The following is a 20,757-nucleotide window of genomic DNA, read 5'->3' as shown; positions in this document are numbered from 1 at the left end:
TTTCTCAGAAAGACCATTCTTGGGTAAACTTTGTTTTCATGTTAATGGAATTTTGTGAAAAAAAAACTTGATTATGCTGAAGTGCAAACGTTCCTAAATTTACAAAGTGAAAGCTTACATGGATTTCTTTTTGTTTTTTTGTGTTGTTTTTCGGGCCTACCCTCGTCCTGGCGCAGAGTGTGCGGTTCATGTTTGCCGTGTCCTGCGGCCAACTGGCTGTCAATGCGAATATTTCATATAGAAAACAACTTTGACCCTTCGGACAGGACCCTGGCATCCCAATTGTTTGCCCAGGCTTGGGTAGCTCCACCATTCCCTACCCAGTCCGAGGCCCATCCCTACTCGTTTTAATTAACCACTGACCACTAGTTGCTGTCCCATGTGCCTGGGTATGTGCGTGCGCCTGTACAAGTGCCCTTGGCGAGTACGTGCTAATGTAATCCTCGTCGTTTTAATTACAAAATTCCACAAGGCAGGTCCTCGGCCATTTGAGCGCCAGATGCGACGTCAAGTGGCCGAAAGAAAAGGCAACTATTCAGAGAATCAGACACAGTTCCTTCCATTTAATTCAGTTTTGGGCTACAAACCTGGCAAAACTAACGTAGCATACTTTTCAGGACACCAAGAAAAAAACCAGGAAACTAAATTTGTAAAATAGAAGTTTATTGCTTATAGCCAGTGGATAGCCAGTATTATTTGAGTTTTTAGAAATTTATTTAAAAAATATAGTTTATTTTAATAATTTGAGTTAGAGATACTAGCCCTTAGAATTCTCTCAGTGCTCTTCCAGTGGCTTAGTATTGTTTGTCGGATTGCTGACTCGTCCAGGAGCCTAGCTTTTGGGCACCTCATCTCGCAATTAGTGAAACTGCCAGTTTGGCACAATTCGCCTGGCATCAGCATCCTTCGCACTGGCTCAAAAGGCTTTTTGCATTTAAATTGACATCAACTCGGCCACAACAACGCCGACCGAAAGAGCCACGACACGGCAGTGATAAACCTCGATTCCGCCGGCCTGGAATACACTTAATTATGCTCCTTAATTGCCATGGCATCGACTTTGCTAGGCCCCTCAGCATGGGGCATCGCATCCGCCGCATTCAAATGACGATTGACGAACCGAAAATAATTGAAATTCAAATTCTCACAGCTCTGAATTGCGGACACGTACCGGACGCCACCGCATCATTGTGGAAATAAGCCCGTTGGACTTTTCTTTTTCTTGTTTCTCCCCTTAATTCCGCGAATTTCATTTGCATTTCCAATGTCTGCCAATTTGATGTTGAAGGAGAACTCTTTCAGAAGACCGAAGGTGAAGACATAAAGCGAGTGGAGCTGGTATGGTGCTCCTTATTGGAACATTATTATCTTTCAGAAGACTAGCTCCCCAGAACAGTTGTCGTGGCAACTCTTGAGTTGTGTTTTTCTTGAAACAATATACGAGTACAGTTTAATTTAAATATAATCTGCTGGAATGTCTTGCCTTGATCTTGGCCATTTGCAGGTTGCTACCACGGTTGTTGTTGTAACCTCGTTCCATAAATGGTTGGCCCGGGGCCGGGAATCCGGTTTGGTATTGTTGGCTTAACATGCAAATTGCTCTGTAAACACTGGGGTTGTCTGGAGTCTGGGTTATAGGGTCTTGGGAGTGCAAAAATTACGCATACGCAGTGTCAGCCAAACGACGACTGATAACAAACGAAGCTTAATGTGTGCAAAGCACTTGGTAAATACTTGCCAAACTGACAAAAGCTTCAGCCCGATTATCCAATTTAAAGTTTCGACTCTAGCTAGCTACTGGAGAGCACTCGAAAAACCCTTTCGGAAATTGTCTGGTAATCCCTTCTAATTTGCCTGTTTCACTCGGGGAGTAATTACACATGGAAGAGCATGCAGAAAGTTGCAAACTTTATTACGAAATATAATATACGCATTTCCCGAATTTACAAATCCCCACGGGTGCAGTCAGACTGTATATCCAAATTGAATCGAACAGGGTTTTAAGGACAGAACAGAACAGGATAGCCGCAGGATATGCCTGTCGATGCTCATTATTTGTGTATCGGAGAGTTAATTAGTTAAGCTGAAATTTAAATTAAATTTCTATTGTTTCGCTGATATGCGGATAATCGCATTACCGGAGTGCCATTACAAGGCCAAACAAGAGCCATTCGTTATTTGAAACACGTACCCAATCCGCTTAAAATGTACATATTCCAATGGTTTCGTTTAAAGGATTCTCTATTGCCACCTCCTCCTCCTGAAATGTTACCCCATGTCACATGACAGCGACAACAATTCGTGGTACAATTTCCGCAAATTAAAAGATATCACTTACAGTGAAATAATTTTCAAAACCACAAAAAGTTAGTCATCGGTGGGTGGTGGGCTGGTGGTGGCCTCCTGGGTGTGGGTGGGGAAGCAATGCAAACATGACACGCCCATACGATATTTGTCCGTTGCAAAAATTCAACTGGCGTTTGCGATTTTTCTCACAGAGTATTCTCTACGCCGATGACAGCAAATTGAATTAGAAACGCATTTCCACGAACAAAAGTGACCGCTTTTAAGCGGGACTTTGGTATTAGAGATGGAAACGGAAACAGAGTTTTCCAAATTTGAAAAAAAATTATAGGTTTTGGAATACTATTAGACTTTAAAGATTAGAGCAGTACTCATACATTCATTTTTTTTTTTTTAATATTTTGAAGCCATGGAGAATGTAGAAAAAGGGTTACTATATTAAGTATAATTTAAATTTTATTTAACATCTACATTAGGCATCAATTTAGGTCGCGCCTCTCTAATGGAAAATGGAGGGAATCCCGTGTAGATGGTAGACCGGATGTGAACAATGACAAACCGCAAAAATTCAATTTAAAGTTTGTATTTCAATGCCGAGCTCACAAACACATCCTCAAAGCCACACACACTCACATAGAAACATTCAGGATATGCGTATGTGTGTTGGAAAAGAGGGGGGTACAACATACAAGCCAAGTGCCAAGGGATACGTGCATGTAATTGGAAAATATTGAACTGTGAACAAGTTATCCTGCAACTCCAACAAGCCAACTCGAAGCCATTCAGACGAGGCTAAAATATATACGTCTGTGGACGAAGTTTTCCATCGAAGCAAAATTCAGAAACATTAAACTGGGAAATTCGAAATTCATTCAATGAAATCCGGGTAATTGATATCCGGTCATCAAATTCAGAGAATAGTTAAAGCCTGGCAGGAAATTCCAAAGAAACCTAGAACAAAATCGACCCCCAAAGCAACAATGTTTTTAAAAAATTTGTATATTTTTTCCCTTGAAATTTTGGTTTAATGTTTAGTTTTTTTCTTCATACGGATTGTGGATTTTCTTGGGGATTTTTATGTTTACTGTGGGATTTAGCACTGTGCCGTAAAACAAAGCAAGCAAAGTAAAAAATCAGAAATCCCCCAGGAGCCGCAACACTGACTCAAATATGTACGCACACATGCAATATTTTAACATTTGTCATAATTACAAAGCCACGCTCGCGGAAAGCCCGAAAACCCCTAGCGAGGAATGAGACCGTAAAGTGGAAAGAAAATGCGCGAATTTGAAAATTTCATCTCTTTCTCCACAAAGCTGCCACACACATATTTTTCAGCTGCCACACCCCACGCCGCAGAGCCTTTGGTCGGCAATTATTAACGTCTTACAGAAAGGGCGGCGGCACATTTATGACTGCACTTTTCACATCCGTTTCCGCATCCGTCTGTCGACACACTCACCCACACAGATACGCATAAACCGGAACACACTGGCAGAAATTCATTCTAATTTTTTTTTTATTTTTTTCGGGGCGTAGAGCAAACAACGGCGAAACAGCGAAAGCAATTTCACTTTACATTTGTTTTACGGCATTTGCTGCCACACATCTGTGCTCGGCAGGAGCGAAAAATGGGCGGCCATGTGGGTGTATAGTAGGTGGGCGGGGCGGTCGTCTTTGGGCGACAATATGTTGCGCCACTGCGCTTTCCCTCCTGCCATGACTCCTACGGCAATAAGTATTTATTATTATGCCTCTTAATGGGCGAAATGCTCTGCTTTGTGCTTTTACCCAAATGAGTTTCCCTCATTAGAGTCTCTGGCTTACATCGGGGACCCAGCCACAAGCCTTGATGTTGCCAGCATTTCTTTGATGATGTTGTTAGAGTTACAGGAAGGATTTGGCAAGATTTCATTTCTAGGAAATATTCAAAAGGTGTATCATCAATCAAAGCTACAAATATTGAAAGTCAGATATTAAAATAGAAAATACATACCCCTTCTTCAGGATTTTCAGTATCTTCACTTTTTATTTCCGCATTTAATTTTAAAGTACTTTTGCAAACAAGCCTATTAAATCGAAATTGGCTTTTAAGGAAACTCGAGACTTGAAATTGTTCTGTTAATTGCCAACATAAACCGGAAATGCGGCAGCGTTTGCATTTTCCTGAGAAGAAGCAACCTGAGATGCCCCAATAAACTTAATACGCCCCATTAAATGCCGAATCTCTAATTACCCGCAACAAAGAAGAGTTTCCAGTTTATTTTCGTAAAGAGATCCATCTGTTTTCCACAGATTTGTGGGATTGTGTTTCATGTTTTTGCATTTATGGTTTATTGTCTGGCAAATAAAACATTTTGTTGGGCGGGCAGTGCAATAAACGCAAACGAACTTTTCATTTCGCGCACATTTGCACGCTTGAATTTTTCCCCGTTTGCGGTGTCCTGCCGTCAGGATGTGAGCGTACAAGGACGTAACAAGCTTTATGCATTTCGACAACAACAGGCATAAAGAGGAGGATTCGATTCGATTTCATCGGCAGTCCGCCGATGCCCCAGTTGGCGGTTATTAAAAAGCAATATCCCGCCTTGGCCCAGCCTCAATTTATGAATAATTCAACCGAGTTTTCCTTTGTACTCTCCCAAAGAACTCTCGCCCCATATGCAGATTATTAATTTAACCAGCGTGGCAATATGCGAAATTATTTTAAAATGCATTGCCATATGGAGGGAAGAAGTCCAGCCGCCGGGGCAGGGCCGCTTTCAAGATAAGAAATTAATATCCCGCCCGAGGCCGGCTGCAAACAGTGAAGGTCAGGGGTCAGCACTAACGAGGTTAAGGTGAAATGCCAAGAGGGTTGAAGGACTTTGGATCACTCTGATGTTATTGGATTGCGCTTTGTTTAGTTCATCAGTTAAAGACAGGAGCCTTTTAAACTCATAATTTGATTAATATTCAGAAAACCTAACCACCTTTTTCTTTATAAGAAGTGATTACCCAACCAAAGCTAATAAGATTTATCTAAAAACTCTTCAAAGACAGCAATTAAAAAATACCAATTAATAAATCATAAGAAAAGTTTGGGAAAAAGGGTACTGCCATCAGTTGATTTTCAAGTTAAAGAAACAGGATGCCAATAACGGTCATGTTGCTTGTCCACTTGGGTCCACATCCAATTAAAAATTAAAACAATACTTTCGCCGGGGACAGGTCACGTTGGGACGCCGAGTGACCGTAAACTCGCATTATTAACAAGTTCTGTGAGCAAATGGATTTGCCAAAAGCCCACCTAGTCAGCTTACCATTCGGCATTCGCCAGTCGCCATTTGCCATTCGCCTGGCAATTTAGCCATCCGTTCTTGGGTTTTTGGGTTTAAGGGTGTCGCCCGGGACAGCACGTAAACATAATTAGACGCACATTTAAAAGGTCGTTAAACGCCACAAACAACACGACCCAGGCCCGTGGACCCAAGCCTGCCAAGACCCATTTCAAGGACCTCCCTTATAGCCCCGGACTCGGTCCTAGTCAAAAGTTGACCCAGGCGCCACTCACGCGTATTTGCATCTGGCCAAAAGTGCTTGCCACTGCCGCTTGCCCCAATCCCCACTGCTGGCCTCCCCGGCACTCACTTTGTGTCCTCGCCCGCGCGTGACTGGGGAAAAGGCAAGCTAGGGAGGTCCTGGCTGGGAGGTTTGCACTTAAAATCAAAATTTCAACAAATATAGCTATTTTACTTAACAAAGGTTCTTCTGCAAGGATCAAGATAATCTAAATCTAAATTACTTTCTTAAAGGAAGTGTACTTAGGCTAAGTGGCTGGGAAATTAAATATGTGCAGGGTAAACATCAAGGTAGATCTCTTAAAAAAATAATTTAATAATCTTAGATTCATAAATTGATATAAAATGTATTTTAAGTAAATAGGAAATTAATTCCTTCATTTTTAATTAATATATGGGAACATCTTTCATCACTGAAAGGTCCAGTGAAAGGTTAATCATTTTAAGAGCATTTTTCTTCATGGTTTTACCTCCTGAACTCTTTCTTGAGGCACTTTTCTGTTGTGTTTTTATTTTCAAATATATTTTAAAGAAATTATTACAAATTCTGCCAAGTTTAGAACCCATAAGTTCTCGCAGTGCATTCGTACGAGCAACAGAAACAACATGCAAATACCATTAGCATCGTTGAGTTTCTCGGCGTGGCCCTGGCCCAGAGCAGGTGGATGGGGGGCAAAGGCGTAGGTGAACACTTCAGGACGTTGTCAACGACTTGACATTGTTTCAAGAGTGAGAAATGCGACTTTGAAGCCTTGAACACTCGCAGGCCGAGCAACGAGCAACAATCACACAAGTGAAATGACAACAAACACAGCACACAAGAGAGCTCCACATTCGACGCACATCCACCTTAAATTATGGAACTGAGATTACCATTAGGAAGATTTTTAATCCAACAATTTTGCTTTTTTCATGTTGGTTAAATTATATTTCATTTTATCGTCTAATTGCGTGACTATCTCGAGACTAAGACGCCCAGGTAGCTTCTGGTGGACGCCCCAGGTGGTGCTTTCGTAAGTCAACACGTGGCTTCTGGCTAAGTGCCCTCGACCATGTTTTATATAATGTTTCTGGCCAGCACTTTGCCGCCCATCTGGAACCTGTGAACAGTATCTAAAATTTTGTAAGACTTTGCAATAAAAATGCAGCGTTTACGGCTGGTCGCTGTCGTGGTCCGACTGTGGTTTCTTTTTCTCTCACAACCACCCATCCACGTCCTCATCGCGTGCTGGGTCCACTTCGCTCCATTTGCTACTTACGGTGAAAACTGCTACACTCTAACACCCCAAGGTGGCACAGTGGGCTTAAGAGTACCTAGAGGGATTTTAAATAATTAGGAAAGAAATTTCTTCAAATTCTTAAAAAGAATGGAACTATTTTAAGGACCTTACAGCATGAAGGAAAAGATTTTGTTTAACTAAGTAAAGGGTATCTACATTCTTTTTCAATAATATTTATCATTGCCTTTTATTAATGTTAAAATGTTGCCTTATTTTCTGTATATATTTAGTATCCTACATTATTTAATTAATCCATTACAAGCCAAGTTCCAAAACCTTACCTTAATGTGTTGGGGTAACCCACTGTGTGTTTTTCGACCAGTCCGTGACCTCTGCGAGTAGCCATTAACGCTTTTTTATCTGTTCATAAATTTTAATTTTGGCAAAATACTCGAAGTACGTGCCATACCCCCTAGCACTCCCACTTCCTGCGGCATTCAACTTGAAACGAAGCAACCATAATTCTTATTATTTTTTTTTTTGTTGGTTTCCCCGGCTACCCGGGTCTTCTAACCTCTTGCCGCAGTGTTTGTTTGGCGTTTTCATTTTGGCCAAGAGAAATATGACTTGGTGGCCGCCTTGGCTTAGCTCTGCGCTTCTCCTTCAGTCTTTTCCCGGAGCAAAGCTCCGTACCTTCAACGTCTTTGAGTCGAGGACCCGTAACCTTATTTTAGAGCACCCAGCAGAGGAGCATCCTCGCATCCTCGGCGATGGCGATGGTGCTGGCGGGCTTGTTTATCGTCCTTTGCATCTCATTGAGCTGGTTGCCGCTTATGAATCCTACCCCACCCGGGGGAGGCGGAGGGTTACCCGGGCCAAGAGGCTCGCAGGATGTCTTTTGCTTCAACGGTCTTGCCTTTTCTATTTTCCACTTTCCGTTTTCCCTTTTGCCCGGCTTCACTTTGCCCGGCACTTTTCAGTTTTCCATCGCATATTTAACCTAATTAAAATGAGTTATATGAGACAGGTGGAGAGAGCGTGTTAATCCTTGACCTGCTGACTTTGTCGGAGCTCATTTTCTTTATTTCTTTTTCCAAGTGCCACCGCCTCGAGCTCATGATGTTCCAGGAAGCGTAATGTTTCATATTTTCTCAGGTGTGGTGGGTCTCGACAATATTACTTAACTTTTCACAGCCATTTGAGAGACAAAATAAATATAATGATTAAGTCTGCAACAAGCCTGTTGAATAGTCATACATAATAGAAGAAAAGATAAAATCAATAAATTAATTTTTAATAAACATATTTAGTGGCTACATTGTTATGCAAGTTATTGACCTACATTTATGCCTTATTATTTATTAAAGCCCTTCGAGTTCCTATAAGCTTAAAGAAAACGGCATTACCTGAGATACCCCCTGAGATACTGACTTCTTGTCTGGTTCTTATCTTTCCAGGTATGTTAATGGAGCCAACTTTCAACAAGTGGATCTTCTGCCCCGGCAAGTAGCAAACAATGACCCGGAGAGCGTTGAGCAAACTAACCTAATGAATTTATGTATGTGTGTGGAAGGTGCAAGGTGCAAAGGCAAGACCGGGCCAGGCTAAGGCTCTAACTGAAAGTACTTAAGCCCATAAAATATTCAAGCCGTGAACATGTGGGCAAAATTACAAAGAACGTCCGGAAAAGACGCACAAAAATCCGGCACGCAAACAGGCTAAATGGTGGGTGGAATGGGGGGATTGTTTGGAGGACAGATAGCCGGACATTCTCGACAGGGGAACCAAATCTAAAGTGGGAATCACATATATAATGACACTGAGAAAAAAAAAATCAACTTCTTAGGACTCTGAAGTCTCAAATAATGGGTTTTAAGCAAAATAATCCTCTTTTTCTGCGAGTGTGAGAAAAATACGAGCTTGGGGGTTACGTTGGTAGGGTGGTGGGTGGCAAGGACGCACATTACCCCAACCCTTGCCCCCGGGGATAGGCAACCAGCCACTGATTGAAAAGAAAATTACGGGCAAGTAGTTGGTAGTTGGCCGCCAGATGGTCTCGACAACGAGCCACGTTGACGTCCGTGCTATGTTCTCCTCCTGCTGATGAGCGGCGTAAATGTCCTGCGGAAGGAGGGAGGGGAGAAAACGGAAGCAAACGGCGCCGCCACTGGGACACTGGCCTTGAGCTCCGGAAGTGGTGAGAGCCAGAGGGCCGTGCCATTTGCATTTAGGAGGACACACATAGAGATGTCTGCGTCCCACAGACAGCATTCGCTGATGGCAACTGTTCCATTCCGCTCCAAAGGACAGATTCTGCTTTTACAGTGGGCTACATCAAAAAATATAGATAACATCCTTTGAAGGATCTATGAAGTAGCAAAGCCTTACTTTACCAAACCTACAATTTACAATAGAATACTTATTTTTTGTCAGAAATTCAATTTTCCGCCCTTCCACTGTGCGAATATAAAAACTGGCTGATATCCTTAAGTGGCACGGAGGCGGAGCAACAAGGATAGCACGTTGTGGATATTAAGCATGTCCTTAAGCATAAAATGTCAATAAGTGCACCCAATCGATGCTAAGCAGTTTACATTGCGACAAGCCACTGAGGCACCGTCTTTCCACTTTCAATCCCTCCTCCATCCACTAACCCGTATCCTTCGCAGCCTTCGATGCCGCCAGGAGTAGCGCTAACAATGCAAAAGGACACGGAAAAGCACAATCACCCCGACACTCATGCAAGCTTATCTCTATGCATGCGTCTCATATTTTCCGATATGCCAACGAGTATTTGGATAAGGAAATTTCCGTTTACAATATTACACTTGGCACCAAATTGGTGGGGATTGAATTTAAAATATGTTAGGCAGGAGTTGAAATAAGAAACAATTTTTTTTTGTAATTACATATATAAACTTATTTAAAATATACCGACTTTTTCAGGTGGGGTTTCTTTTAGTTTTTAACTGAAAACTCCATAAAATGTTTAAATATAGCAGTATTATAGATTATAGATCATGGACTGCTTAAAATAATTTGTTCCGAGAAATGTTAGATATAAATAACAACCTTACAGCTTGACTATTAAAGAACCTTGTTTTAAAAACCTATTAATCAAAATATCAATCACAAGTGTTTCAAAAGGGTTTCCCAACTTTAGATATGATACGAAATTAGCTATCAATACTGCCTTATCCGCATGTCACTCACTCTATAACATTTCTAATTTCGTAGCAAAACAGAATCATTTTTCTTATCATCTTGTGTTGTGATATCTGGCAACTGAAAGGAACAAAAAGTGAGATAGGTTTCACCGACCACTTAAATATAGAAGAAGGTAGGTGAACCTAGTTTAGTAAAGTTCCGGAAGACCAAGTGGTTAAACTGAAAAAATGAAAGGTACTAAAAGCGAAAAAGTTGTGGCTTCTTGTGGAAGTAACTAAAGACTTACTGCAGTTTTTCAATGTGGCTGCTACTTGGGGATACTTTTAGGCCTTTGGCTGGCCGAGGTCGATGGTCGTGGCTTTACCATGGAGCACAAGTGCAATTTGTGGTCTGGAAGTGGATATATGGGTGATCCCAGCGACTGTCGCGGCTGGGGTTTTTGTGAAAAGAACAAACTAATTGAACGGAAAAACTGCATTGATGGATTATTCTATAATTTCCGGGATGGCACTTGTAAAAAAAAAGGAAAAGCAATGTGCTATTCAGATCTTGATGAGATTTGTGCCAGTATGAAACCGGAGGACTATGTTGCCAATCCTGCAGATTGCCAGAGATTTGTAAAGTGCATGTCCATCGAAGACCCCATATGGAGTAAGTGTGGGGAGGATCAGGTGTTCAGCAATGTGGAACAAAAATGCATTCAGGAGGTCTCAGGATGCCCCCAGGACAACATCTGCTCCAACATGGTGGACAACGCTCTCATGGCTCATCCAAGCTCCTGCAAATACTACTTTAAGTGTTACAATGGATTCGCCACAAAGATGAACTGCTCTGCGGATCGATATTTCAACCGCGAATCGGGTCACTGTCAGTCCTGGCTGCCAGAAAGGTGCTCCAGAGTAGAAGAATCTCATCTAGATTCCCCATCGCCCAAGGACTCCCACATATGCTCCAAGTACTACCAGGTGGATCAATTGGGCGAGCAGAAAATCCCGGATATGACGACCTGCTACGGCTATTACACCTGCACTTCCCAGTTCGATTTGGGAAAGTGGAGCAGCTGTCCAGTTGGCAGTCACTTTGTTTGGTGGCTACAAAAGTGTGCTCCTCCAGAGGAAAATAGCTGTTCTTACGACAGGTGTAAAAACCATAGAAAGTCCTTTGTGACCACCTTAAATACAGGATGTCGCGAGTATACGGTCTGTCACAATCAAAGCTCTATCAGATCGGAGAAGTGCCCTGATAAGTATCCCTACTTTGATGAGATAAAGGGTCAGTGTGGAGTGGTATTTCCAAACCATAGAGTTTGTTACATGAATGGTTAAACATTAATTATAAATAGAAGGAGCTTTTATGTATTCCTCCAAAGAATGACCCTTAAATTTCATGAAACCCCCATCGACTTTAAACTCATATTGACTTGCTCATAATTAATGGCTCATGCTTCAGTAGTCTAGTAAAAAAATGGAAATTGTCTGCACCAGAAGCTTCCTTTTCTACTTTTAACAGAAAATACTTTCTCCGAAAAAAACCCCCAAAAAAAGAAAGAAAAGAAGGCAGAGGTTGGCAAACAAAAACCAACCCGGATGAGGTCAGGACTTCAGTGAGATTTATGATGAAAAATGTTTTTTTTCTCACTGGGGCGAAGTTCTCTGTTTGTTCTTTAACTTACATTTTATTTAAAACCAAATCTAATTACAAATAGTAATTAACTTTTTAATAATAAAAACTCACAGTAGCAAAAAAGCGAAACAAAACTTTGTATGAATATTCAAAAAATGTTGATTCTTGTCAGATCTGATTGATAAGAATGCCTAATGATGGCTAATTACGATAAGTGCCTCCTCTTGGTGCTTTTCCATCCCGTCGAGCACCAGAGAGGATTTCGCATTCACAAGTGACATCTTCAGTTGAAATTTCCCCCGTGCCCGTAACTCAAATGAATCAACGAAAATATTCAAATATTTCTCGGTCTTCAAATACGTATTTATTTATGAAAGCCCAGTGGGTGATGGCTGGGTGACTTTTGGGGCACATGCTGGGGTGGACGTGGCTGGCAACGCAGTGACGTGGCACAACAATACGTCGCGTCATTGAATTATTATGATTGACTTTTATTACACCGAATCGCAATTTATTTTACTTAACAAGAGGCGGATGGGAGTGGAGGTGCGGTTAAAAGTAGCAAAAATTTGAATGAAAAGTTGTAAAGAAATTACGTTATTTATCATTCGCCGAGTGGCGACCCAGGACGACAGGATACACACATATAGGAGGAGAAAGTGCAGAGTGAGGAGAGAGGGTGAGACGGGTGATGGAGGGAAAGAAAGCGCGACATTGGCCAAACCGTTTCCGTATCCGCTCATTTATTTGGGCCACTGTCAAGCGCACACATACATGTAGTGAAAGAAAGTAGGGAAATAGTTGACTTTTATAAAGAAAGTAATAGTTTTTCATACGACATAAGATAAATGAAAGTAAAATACATATTTGATCTACTTATTTTCTTTCAACCATAACTAATATTACCTTTTATTTCTTTCTGTGTAAAGTTTTTCTCCTGCCACTGTAGTTGGCTGCTCAGTTAAAAAGTTTTTCCGCGGCGGCAGCAGAAATTCAAATTTATTGTTTGCGGTTGCCAGGCGTCCTGTCCCCGTCCGGCCCACCTCCACCTCAGCTCGCCCTGCACCGGGCCCTGCTTCCAAATATCCTGCCACGCCCACCTATAGTCGATGGGCTTAAAATTAGTAGCGTTGTCTTGCGAATCGATGGGCGTTTGATTAACGGCCTTGGCGAGAGATTGAATCGCTTAATTGCCTTAAAAGTGGGTGTGGCCCGAAAAAGGGCGTAGAGGACGAGATGGAGATGAGCATGGGCTTGGGGGGAATTAATGGCAGGATAAAAGTCGTGACTATCCAATTAAACACGATGTAGCCCAACTGGAGGCCCCGACTTGAAGGCAGTAAGCCGTTTTGGTTCCGCCATCACTTACCTTTAATTAGCTAATTCCCTTTAAGGTCTTCGCCCTCAATTGTGGTTTTGGGGATTACCCAGATGGCGTACTCCAGGGATTAGAGTTTAGTAATTGCTGTAGAGGACTTTTCGGCTTTGTGTTTAACTCTGGATGGAGGCCATCCCGCAAATCGGGAGGCAGAAGAAAGTTGCCCTTCCGACTCCGACGCCGCGAAAACTTTCTATGACAAAGTAAAAGAAGGAAAAAACGAGGCTAAGCCAGTTTAATGGGAAAATTTATGTAATCTTCCATCTAACTCCGCACTTACATTTATCTGCTTGGTTCGAAAATTAATTTCAAAAAGAATATATACTTTTGATGGAGCATTGAGAGACTAATAGGTCTGGCAATAATCCCACTAATAGTTTATTTATTGCAGAAGTTGTGTTCTACCTTAGGATAAAATTGAGTTCTCTGTTTCATCTTAAATATTATACACTAACCTTCATTCTTAAAGTCTTGCTCCATTAATTCCAAGACCCTCTTGTATTTTTATTAATTTTCATAGAAAATTTTCTCGTTTAGATGAGAATTCTTTAGCCTTTTCCTCCCAGACCCATTTTAAAAATAATTCATATTCATTTAACCAACGCAACCAGTGGCGGACAAAGGGTCGCCACCGGATGAAACCACTGCGAGAGGTGGTGGAGGAGGTCCTGGTGGCGACCCGGAGGAGCAAGCAATGCAATTCAATGGGCCACCAACATCAACCGCAGGCCGCGACATTCCGAAGCTGAAGCGTTTTCTATGCGATGACAGTGAAAACCGCATAAAGCCAAGACCCCTCCGGATCCCGGGCCTGGTTTTATTCAATGCAGTCAGGGCCAATGCCACTGCCACTGCCATAGTCACAGACTCTGCTCCTTCCGTAACTTTAACGCTCCTTAGCCCGAAGGCTATGATGGGCTATGCTTTTGTTTTTCCAACTGGTTGACTCGAGCCACCTTCTTTGGATGCTCCAGGAATCGTCAATGGAAGTTTGCCCTTCTTGAATGCTCCTCTAGCTGCTACTCCTCTGGTTTTTCCATCTTCCCAGCCTGGGCTCTGTTTGTATGCGTCTGCTGTGGTTTATGTCCTCGTTGTTGACATTTAGTTGACACACACCACACACACACACACAGATACAGCTCCTTCGTTGTCCTTGTCCTCTTCCGGCAACAGGCCCTGGCCATGGATCATCGGCATCTTTGTTTACACATCTCCACCCAAGTCCTGCCCAGCTCCCTATATCCTCCTATAGTCCTCCCGATTGTTCATCGTCAGCTGGTGCGCGTTATTGTTGCTAACTAGAAAAGCCAGAATGTCCATTCTGTTCTGCAAAATGATGCTCTGAAGGATACAGTAGCCGGAAATTCATTTTGAAAAGGTTTTTGATACAGGATTCTATTTATAAAATATAATTGCTATATCAATAATAGCTTAAGTGGAAATCTAAAAGTCCTGGACAGCCTAAAGAAAATATCTTTGTTATTTTAAACTCTGAAGAGAAAAGATGCTTTTAAAAGCATCATACCACTTGAAAAGTTATCTCTTAAATTAAAAAATAATGTTCCTATAGATTTTCTTAAACTCTTGTTTTAGAACCACTGTTTAAAAGTGGTGTAAACAATTTTTGAAAGGTTATTTCTCTTAGAGCAGCCGCGGTCCGCATTTTGTTCCGTTTTGCACTTCATTTGCCAACAGGCCCCTCTCCCTTTGAGAATATCCCTGCCATCCTAGTCGTAGTCCTTCTTGGAACAGTAAATTCTGTTTACCCAGTCCATCCTTCCCAGACCAGGCGATCCGTCGTCCTTGTCGTAGCGTAGATGCATCGCAGGACAGCTATTTGTTATGTCGTTTGACTGAAGCTGCTGACATTTATCCAGCAACTGCAGTAAGTAGAAGGAATATGCAGAGGATGCTGCCTCAGATATTAAATCGCCCCTGGGCAATAAGTAACTGCAATGCAGTCTCCCCTTTTTTTTTTTGTTTGATATTCCAGCCTTGAATATACGAGTATATAGTCCCCATAAAGTACGACCAACAAGGGAAAAGGACATTCTGGAAATTTCATTAATTAAACAGAATTTGTCGTACTCATTCTGGGAGTCTATAACTTGTCCTTTTTTGGGAGTGAAGGATGAACTTTTACTAGAAAGGATGTTCTTATGAATTTTAATTTCAATAAAGAGATACAATGTGGCAGTATTGATAACTCATCCAAATCCAATTACTTGCGCCTTCCCCCAGGAGCTGGTCGGAAGGGCTTTCGCCTGGATTTGGAATCCACAATGAGCACAGATTGTCGCTTAAGGAAGTTACGTGATGGGACTTCATTATCGTCATCTGTGGTGGCCACTGGAAAACATTAGATGGAAAACACTTGCAGGCCATGTAGAAAATTCGATTCTAGGCTTCTTACCAGCCGCTGGGGCCTGCTCCGGCGAGGAAGAGGATGTGCCGGCGGCCCTTTGGGCTCGTCCGGCAAAGAGATTGTAGTAGCACATGGGCATGGGTTGCGGTTTCTCGCCCTCCGGGGCGGACGGCGACTTGGGCTGCTCCGCCTTGTACATTTCCTCGTCCTCCTCCTCTACAATGTCCAGCTTGGGTATCTCAAAGGGTGGCACGTCCTCGGACTTGCTCAGCTCCTGGCAGCGTTTGATCTTCAATTTGAGAATCTAAACCAGATTTTATTTAATTTTCTGTTAAATGAAAATCTTTATTCCTACATTACCTCAATCAAGTCCTCATCTTGGGCGGTATGGGCCAGAAAATTTGGTAGCTCTGCCACGCTTACGTGGAGTTTCCGTTCTAGTATCTCAATATTGCTTTCGTCCACTTCCTGAACCTTGAAAATCATCTCGCAGATACGTTCCTTGAGATACTTGAGAACACCCATCGATTTGTCCGCCTCGTCAGTGTCTAGCTTGCGATCCTGCTCCTTGGCCGCAATGCTGTTCTTGATCTGTTCGATGACTTCTTGATTCCTGTAAAGAATATACATAAAATGATCATAGAACCACTAAAACATATCCTGCACTTACACTTCACTCTCCTTGACGTCCGAGAACTTGGAGGCCTCCAGCTCGCTGGTTAGAGCCTCTCGCTCCGCCTCCAGATTGGCCTTCTCTGCCTCGGCTGCCTTTCTCAGATAATTCAGCCTGGCAGCGGACTCCTTCTGGGCACTGAACCTCTCGAAAACCTCGAATGGAGAGGTGGCTCCGGAGGCCTCCATGAGCTGCTTGAACAGCGATTCCATGTCACTGGTTACACTCTCCAGCTGAGACACCGGCTCCTCCTCGCCGTTCTCCGTCTTGGCCGTGTGCTGGTCACCCGAACTTGAGCCCACACTGTCCTGATGAACTAGTGTCTTTGTCTCTGCAAATAGCTTGCGACCAATCCTTTCAAGCTCCAGCTTGCGGGCTTCCACCTGCTTGCGAAAGTCCAGAGCTTGGCGTTCACGTGTCTTCTGCGAGAGATTGGCCTGCTGCTCCTGTCGCTGCAAAATCACCTTGGCGGCGTCTCGCATTTCGACTGCTTCGTTGTGAACCTGCTGCAACCGCTCGATCTCGGCTTTCTGGTCACTCAGAGAAGCCTCCAGCTCCCGAAGACTGCGCTCGAAACGCTCGGCATCGGTCATCAGAGAAGCTTCGATGGAGCGGTACTTCTTACGGATGTGTTCCGCCTCCATCCACTGGACATTAGTGCGATGAATCTCGTTCTCCAGCTGGCACACCAGCTTTCTGTTGGCATCTTCCTCGAGTGTTTCCGGAGGTTTCTCGCCTAGATTTTGGTTCTGTGCCTCCTTGTTGGCCAAAAGACCCCGATACTTCTCTACCAGCCGGCTAAAGTGCTGCTGCCGGGACTTGAACTTGTGTCTGAGAAGATCTAATTGCTTCCTGCTCTCTGTGATTTTCAGATCGGTCAGAAAAATAGCATCTTCAGCATTCTTGGCTCCGACAGGATAAGTGGCCTTGCCCACAATCAAAGTGGGTGTGCAGCTATGGGCCCTTCGGTTCTCCCCGCCGCCAGATGAGGCGCCCTCCTTGATGACAACTGGACGCTGGAGAGGATTTCGCAGGCGACTCGCCTTCACCGTCAGCTCCTTGATGTCCTTTTTCAGAGTTCCGATGGTGTCGCAGTTGATGCGGTTCTGCTTCTGCCATTCGGCCGCATTGGCCGTCTTCTGGCCCTCTGTGGAAGTTGGTCTCTTAACCAAAAAACAAAAGCTAGTTTGTGGCACTTACCTGCCAGTAGAATCCGCTTTTTGATTTCATTTATTTGCCGGTTCAACTCGTTCAGCTTGTCGGATTCCATGGCTTCATCTAAGCGGTTTACAGTCTCAAATAAGACTCGAATAAGTTTATTCAAACTACAGACGCCTTGCTGGGTTGTTGGATCGATATGGGAGCTTATTGTGGCAACCATTTGGCCATCAAAGAGCTTCCATGGTTGCTAACAACAACAAAAAACATAAAAACATTCAAACAAGAATAAAAAATATATATAATTAACTTAATAAATTTTGAATGGTATAATTTTCATGGTTTACAAAGTATTGTTAAATTTATTACAATAATTTTTCGAAAGATTTCAGTGGTCGGGGGTGTCCTTGAACTCAAAACGAAGGAATTACGAAATGCAGAAACTGGAAGAATGCCGGAAAATGAAGAACGCGAAGGGTTCTTAAAACGATATTCTAGGATAGTACTACTCCGATCGGGAGCGTATGGCGCAGTGGCGGATCCGGGCGACAAACTCGGCGGCATGACTGGGCTGCCGGAAGATGCAGGCAATCCGCTCCAGGATACCGTCCCGACTGGTGGCGTAGTTGAAGTTTGTCCAGCGGCAGCTATACGAGTTGTTGGACATGTACTCGATGGTCCACTGCTCATCCACGTTCATGTGGAGCAGTAGCTCGCCCTCGCTCTCGTCGCGCAGGATAATATAGAATTTGGCTTGAAAGTCCCAGATCTCGATCTTGCCCTCGCCTGCGAAGGATGAGGGAAGCATACTGTAAGGACTCACGTGGGAAGCTGCTGAATTACCTTGCCTCTTCCACTCCTTAAAGCTGTTGAAGCAATATAGCTTCACATACTGACTGAACGCCCTTCTTCCCATCTCCTCGATTTGCCGGGGATCGATCATGGCTGTCACCTTACGCAGAGGTACCAGTTCGCTCTTGTTCTGGTCGAACGAATCGTCACTTTCACAGCTGTCACTGAGCACAGAGTCCTTGCTGGCACTGAGTCCGCGACAGGATAATCCTTCGCTGGCATCTATGCGATTCAAGTCGGGCTGCTCCGGTTTCGTAGGAACTGGCATTATGCTGGGCACATCCCCACAGCATTTGATGTTCTCCTCCCTGAGATTCTGGGCAGCTGCGTTGAGCCGAAAAATATTCTTCCGGAATACATGGGAATAAGTCAGCGAATTCCTCTTTTTATCCATTTTTAATTGCCTTCTTTCATTCATTTTTGCTAAAATAATATATAATTTTTTTATTTACAATTTACAGACACCGACATCGTCTACATACCCGAAATAGTTGTATCAATTTTTTTGGCCAATTTAATGCTAAATATTAGAGACTTGAGGACTGCGCAGGTGTTCTGCTTGAGAGCCTCCTTTGAATCGGAATCAATCTGTTTTCTCATCTTTCGATCGCCAAAGGAAAGTCGAATACTGGGCTTCAACAACGGCTTGCCTCCAACTAGGGATCTAATAAAACCCATTCTTTGAGAAAGTTTGGGTTCCTCCACTAGGACCTCACAAAGCTGACCGTCTTGGAGCGGTAAAGGATGTGAGATTAAGATCCTTTTCTCTGGTAGAATTCCTGGTAATAAAACGGGATCGTGTTGAAGCATTTGAGGGGAATTTGGAGGCAGGATCTCGACAGCAATGGATTCATCGATCTTGGACGAATATATTTCTCCGATTTTAGGAATATTTATCTCCTCTTGTTTTAATGAAAAATTTTCCTCTTTTTTTGGTAGATTTATTTCCTCTATATTCGGTAAGTTATCTTCATTAACTTTTGGCAAAATATTATCCTCGGATTTTGACGAATAAATGGATTCAACTTTTGGAGAATTCATTGCTTCGTTTTCAATTTGGTTAGGATTAGTTTCTTGGATTCCTAAAATACTTTCTTCTTCGCTTTTGTGTAGAGTAGAGTCTTCCGTCCCTGGCAAATTTGATTCTTCAACAGCAGTGGCTTTATGTGCTTCGATAGCTGAAGCCCTTGTTGTTTCCAACCCAACCGTGAGCTTATCCTGCACCGAGTCGGCAGACAGCTTTTCCAACTCGGGTATAAAGTAGGGAGTTGGGAAACAACATTTCGATTCCAGCTCAGAGTCGAGTTGGCCTGATGATGTGTCCAGTACGCCGGCGAATGGCAAATCCCAGAGACCACGTTGGAACGATGGCAGGTCCTTTACCTCACTCTGCTTACGCAACCTCTCTATAATGTCGATGGAGGGAAAAAGATTATCGAGTGGCCAGGTGGGCACTTCAAAGGATGCCTTCAAGTTGGTTGCCAGGGTGCTCGCCGCATCCTGTCCCAGACCAGTGCCTTCGCATGGCTGGAGTTTCAAAACAGGACGCGGAATATTGAGATTCAATTCGCCGTCATCGTCAGGCATTGCTGTTGCAGTTTCAGCTGCAGCTGCCTCTTCACTCCCATCGGCACAGGAGCCAGTCACTGGTGTGTTAAACATTTTCCAAGCTGTAATAAATATAAAACCGAACTATAACCAATGCTGCCAAAATATTAAAATTGAGTAGCTTACCGCTAGCTGAGTGTTTTTTCGATGGTGAGGACGTTGTTCTGAAATTTAAAATATGTCTGAAATGATATTCGAAGTTAAATAGAAAAGTGACATAAAACAGGAAATTTAGAATGAAATAAAAATAACAATAGCCTGCTTGGGCTTTGTTAGAAGGACTATTGGCTATTATTTCCAGGGTACTTTATGTCAGTCTTTTGATGACCTGTTCGGTCTATTGTTTTCCCCACGCATGTCAGCCGGCTGTTCGGCCTCTGCGTCTAATTACAATTTGCTTTTTGTCCAACGGAGCGTATACGCAATCACAAGGACCTCTCCGGGGGTTAAAAAGGAAGCTGGAAATGTGGGCCAACTTGGAATGAGAATCAAATTACATTGACAACAACTTTCTTGGCTCGCCTTCTCAATGAAAAAGGTGAAATGGAATGATCATAGAAAGAAAAACCACCTGAAGGCCCTCCAGTTTTTGGTTTTCTCTATATCCTGTCTTTTAGGGGGTGGTGGAGGTTTTATGTGTTACTCGAAGAGGGAAAAACTAAATGTATAGAAATGAGGGCCCGCAGCTAAACAAATAAGTAAGAGCGCAGGACCAGCCAAAGCAAATACCGGAGGAAAAATATTTGATTCTGAAATATGCATAAAATGCGGGAAAACGAATTCAAAGCATTGCGAAATAAATAAATAGCGAAATGCAAACAAAGTGGAACAACAACAACAAAAGCAAA

General features: G+C 43.0%; 4 protein-coding genes and 1 long non-coding RNA gene across 7 annotated transcripts in view; 2 read left to right on the top strand and 3 right to left on the bottom strand.

Annotated features, from left to right (window-relative positions):
- LOC108122367 (uncharacterized) overlaps nucleotides 1-20,757 on the top strand; it is an 89,345-nt gene that overhangs the window by 36,523 nt on the left and 32,065 nt on the right. The window lies entirely within an intron of this gene.
- On the bottom strand, nucleotides 1,887-2,414 carry LOC108129635 (uncharacterized). The gene is made up of 2 exons (XR_001773573.3): nucleotides 2,339-2,414; nucleotides 1,887-2,260 (listed from the first exon to the last, which is right to left on the bottom strand). It is a non-coding gene; the product is annotated as an uncharacterized lncRNA (long non-coding RNA).
- Nucleotides 10,459-11,577, top strand: LOC138926453 (peritrophin-44). Its single transcript, XM_070280585.1, has one exon. It carries the CDS (start codon nucleotides 10,618-10,620, stop codon nucleotides 11,575-11,577), a length of 960 nt encoding a protein of 319 aa, XP_070136686.1. The 5' UTR covers nucleotides 10,459-10,617.
- Nucleotides 15,454-17,672, bottom strand: CCDC151 (Coiled-coil domain containing protein 151). The gene is made up of 5 exons (XM_017236936.3): nucleotides 17,492-17,672; nucleotides 16,289-17,438; nucleotides 15,979-16,231; nucleotides 15,667-15,922; nucleotides 15,454-15,602 (listed from the first exon to the last, which is right to left on the bottom strand). The coding sequence occupies exons 1-5, from the start codon at nucleotides 17,670-17,672 to the stop codon at nucleotides 15,475-15,477; spliced, it is 1,968 nt and encodes a 655-aa protein (XP_017092425.3). The 3' UTR covers nucleotides 15,454-15,474.
- Sprn (Spermitin) lies at nucleotides 17,727-20,191 on the bottom strand. Of its 3 annotated transcripts, none has more exons than XM_070280579.1 (4): nucleotides 20,036-20,190; nucleotides 18,784-19,971; nucleotides 18,293-18,724; nucleotides 17,727-18,235 (listed from the first exon to the last, which is right to left on the bottom strand). In XM_070280579.1, exons 2-4 carry the CDS (start codon nucleotides 19,961-19,963, stop codon nucleotides 17,955-17,957), a joined length of 1,893 nt encoding a protein of 630 aa, XP_070136680.1. In that variant the 5' UTR covers nucleotides 19,964-19,971; nucleotides 20,036-20,190; the 3' UTR covers nucleotides 17,727-17,954. The 3 variants fall into 3 exon arrangements, with proteins under 3 accessions (XP_070136680.1, XP_070136679.1, XP_070136681.1); XM_070280580.1 differs by having other exon boundaries at nucleotides 17,989-18,230; XM_070280578.1 differs by having other exon boundaries at nucleotides 17,727-18,724; nucleotides 20,036-20,191.

The sequence above is a fragment of the Drosophila bipectinata genome, chromosome 3L, assembly GCF_030179905.1.
Source record: "Drosophila bipectinata strain 14024-0381.07 chromosome 3L, DbipHiC1v2, whole genome shotgun sequence".
In the NCBI taxonomy this organism is placed as follows: domain Eukaryota; kingdom Metazoa; phylum Arthropoda; class Insecta; order Diptera; family Drosophilidae; genus Drosophila; species Drosophila bipectinata.
The sequence above is the reverse complement of the archived record's forward strand: the minus strand, read 5'-3'. Positions and strand labels throughout refer to the sequence as shown.

Coding starts and splice junctions, on each gene's coding strand:
- LOC138926453 (XM_070280585.1), top strand. CDS start 10,618: ATGGAGCACAAGTGCAATTTGTGGTCTGGAAGTGGATATATGGGTGAT.
- CCDC151 (XM_017236936.3), bottom strand. CDS start 17,672: ATGGTTGCCACAATAAGCTCCCATATCGATCCAACAACCCAGCAAGGC. Junction 16,232..16,288: donor GACGTCAAGGAGAGTGAAGT/GTAAGTGCAGGA, acceptor TATTCTTTACAG/GAATCAAGAAGTCATCGAAC. Junction 15,603..15,666: donor GGAGCAGGCCCCAGCGGCTG/GTAAGAAGCCTA, acceptor AATGTTTTCCAG/TGGCCACCACAGATGACGAT.
- Sprn (XM_070280578.1), bottom strand. CDS start 19,963: ATGTTTAACACACCAGTGACTGGCTCCTGTGCCGATGGGAGTGAAGAG. Junction 18,725..18,783: donor AATTGATACAACTATTTCGG/GTATGTAGACGA, acceptor ATATTATTTTAG/CAAAAATGAATGAAAGAAGG.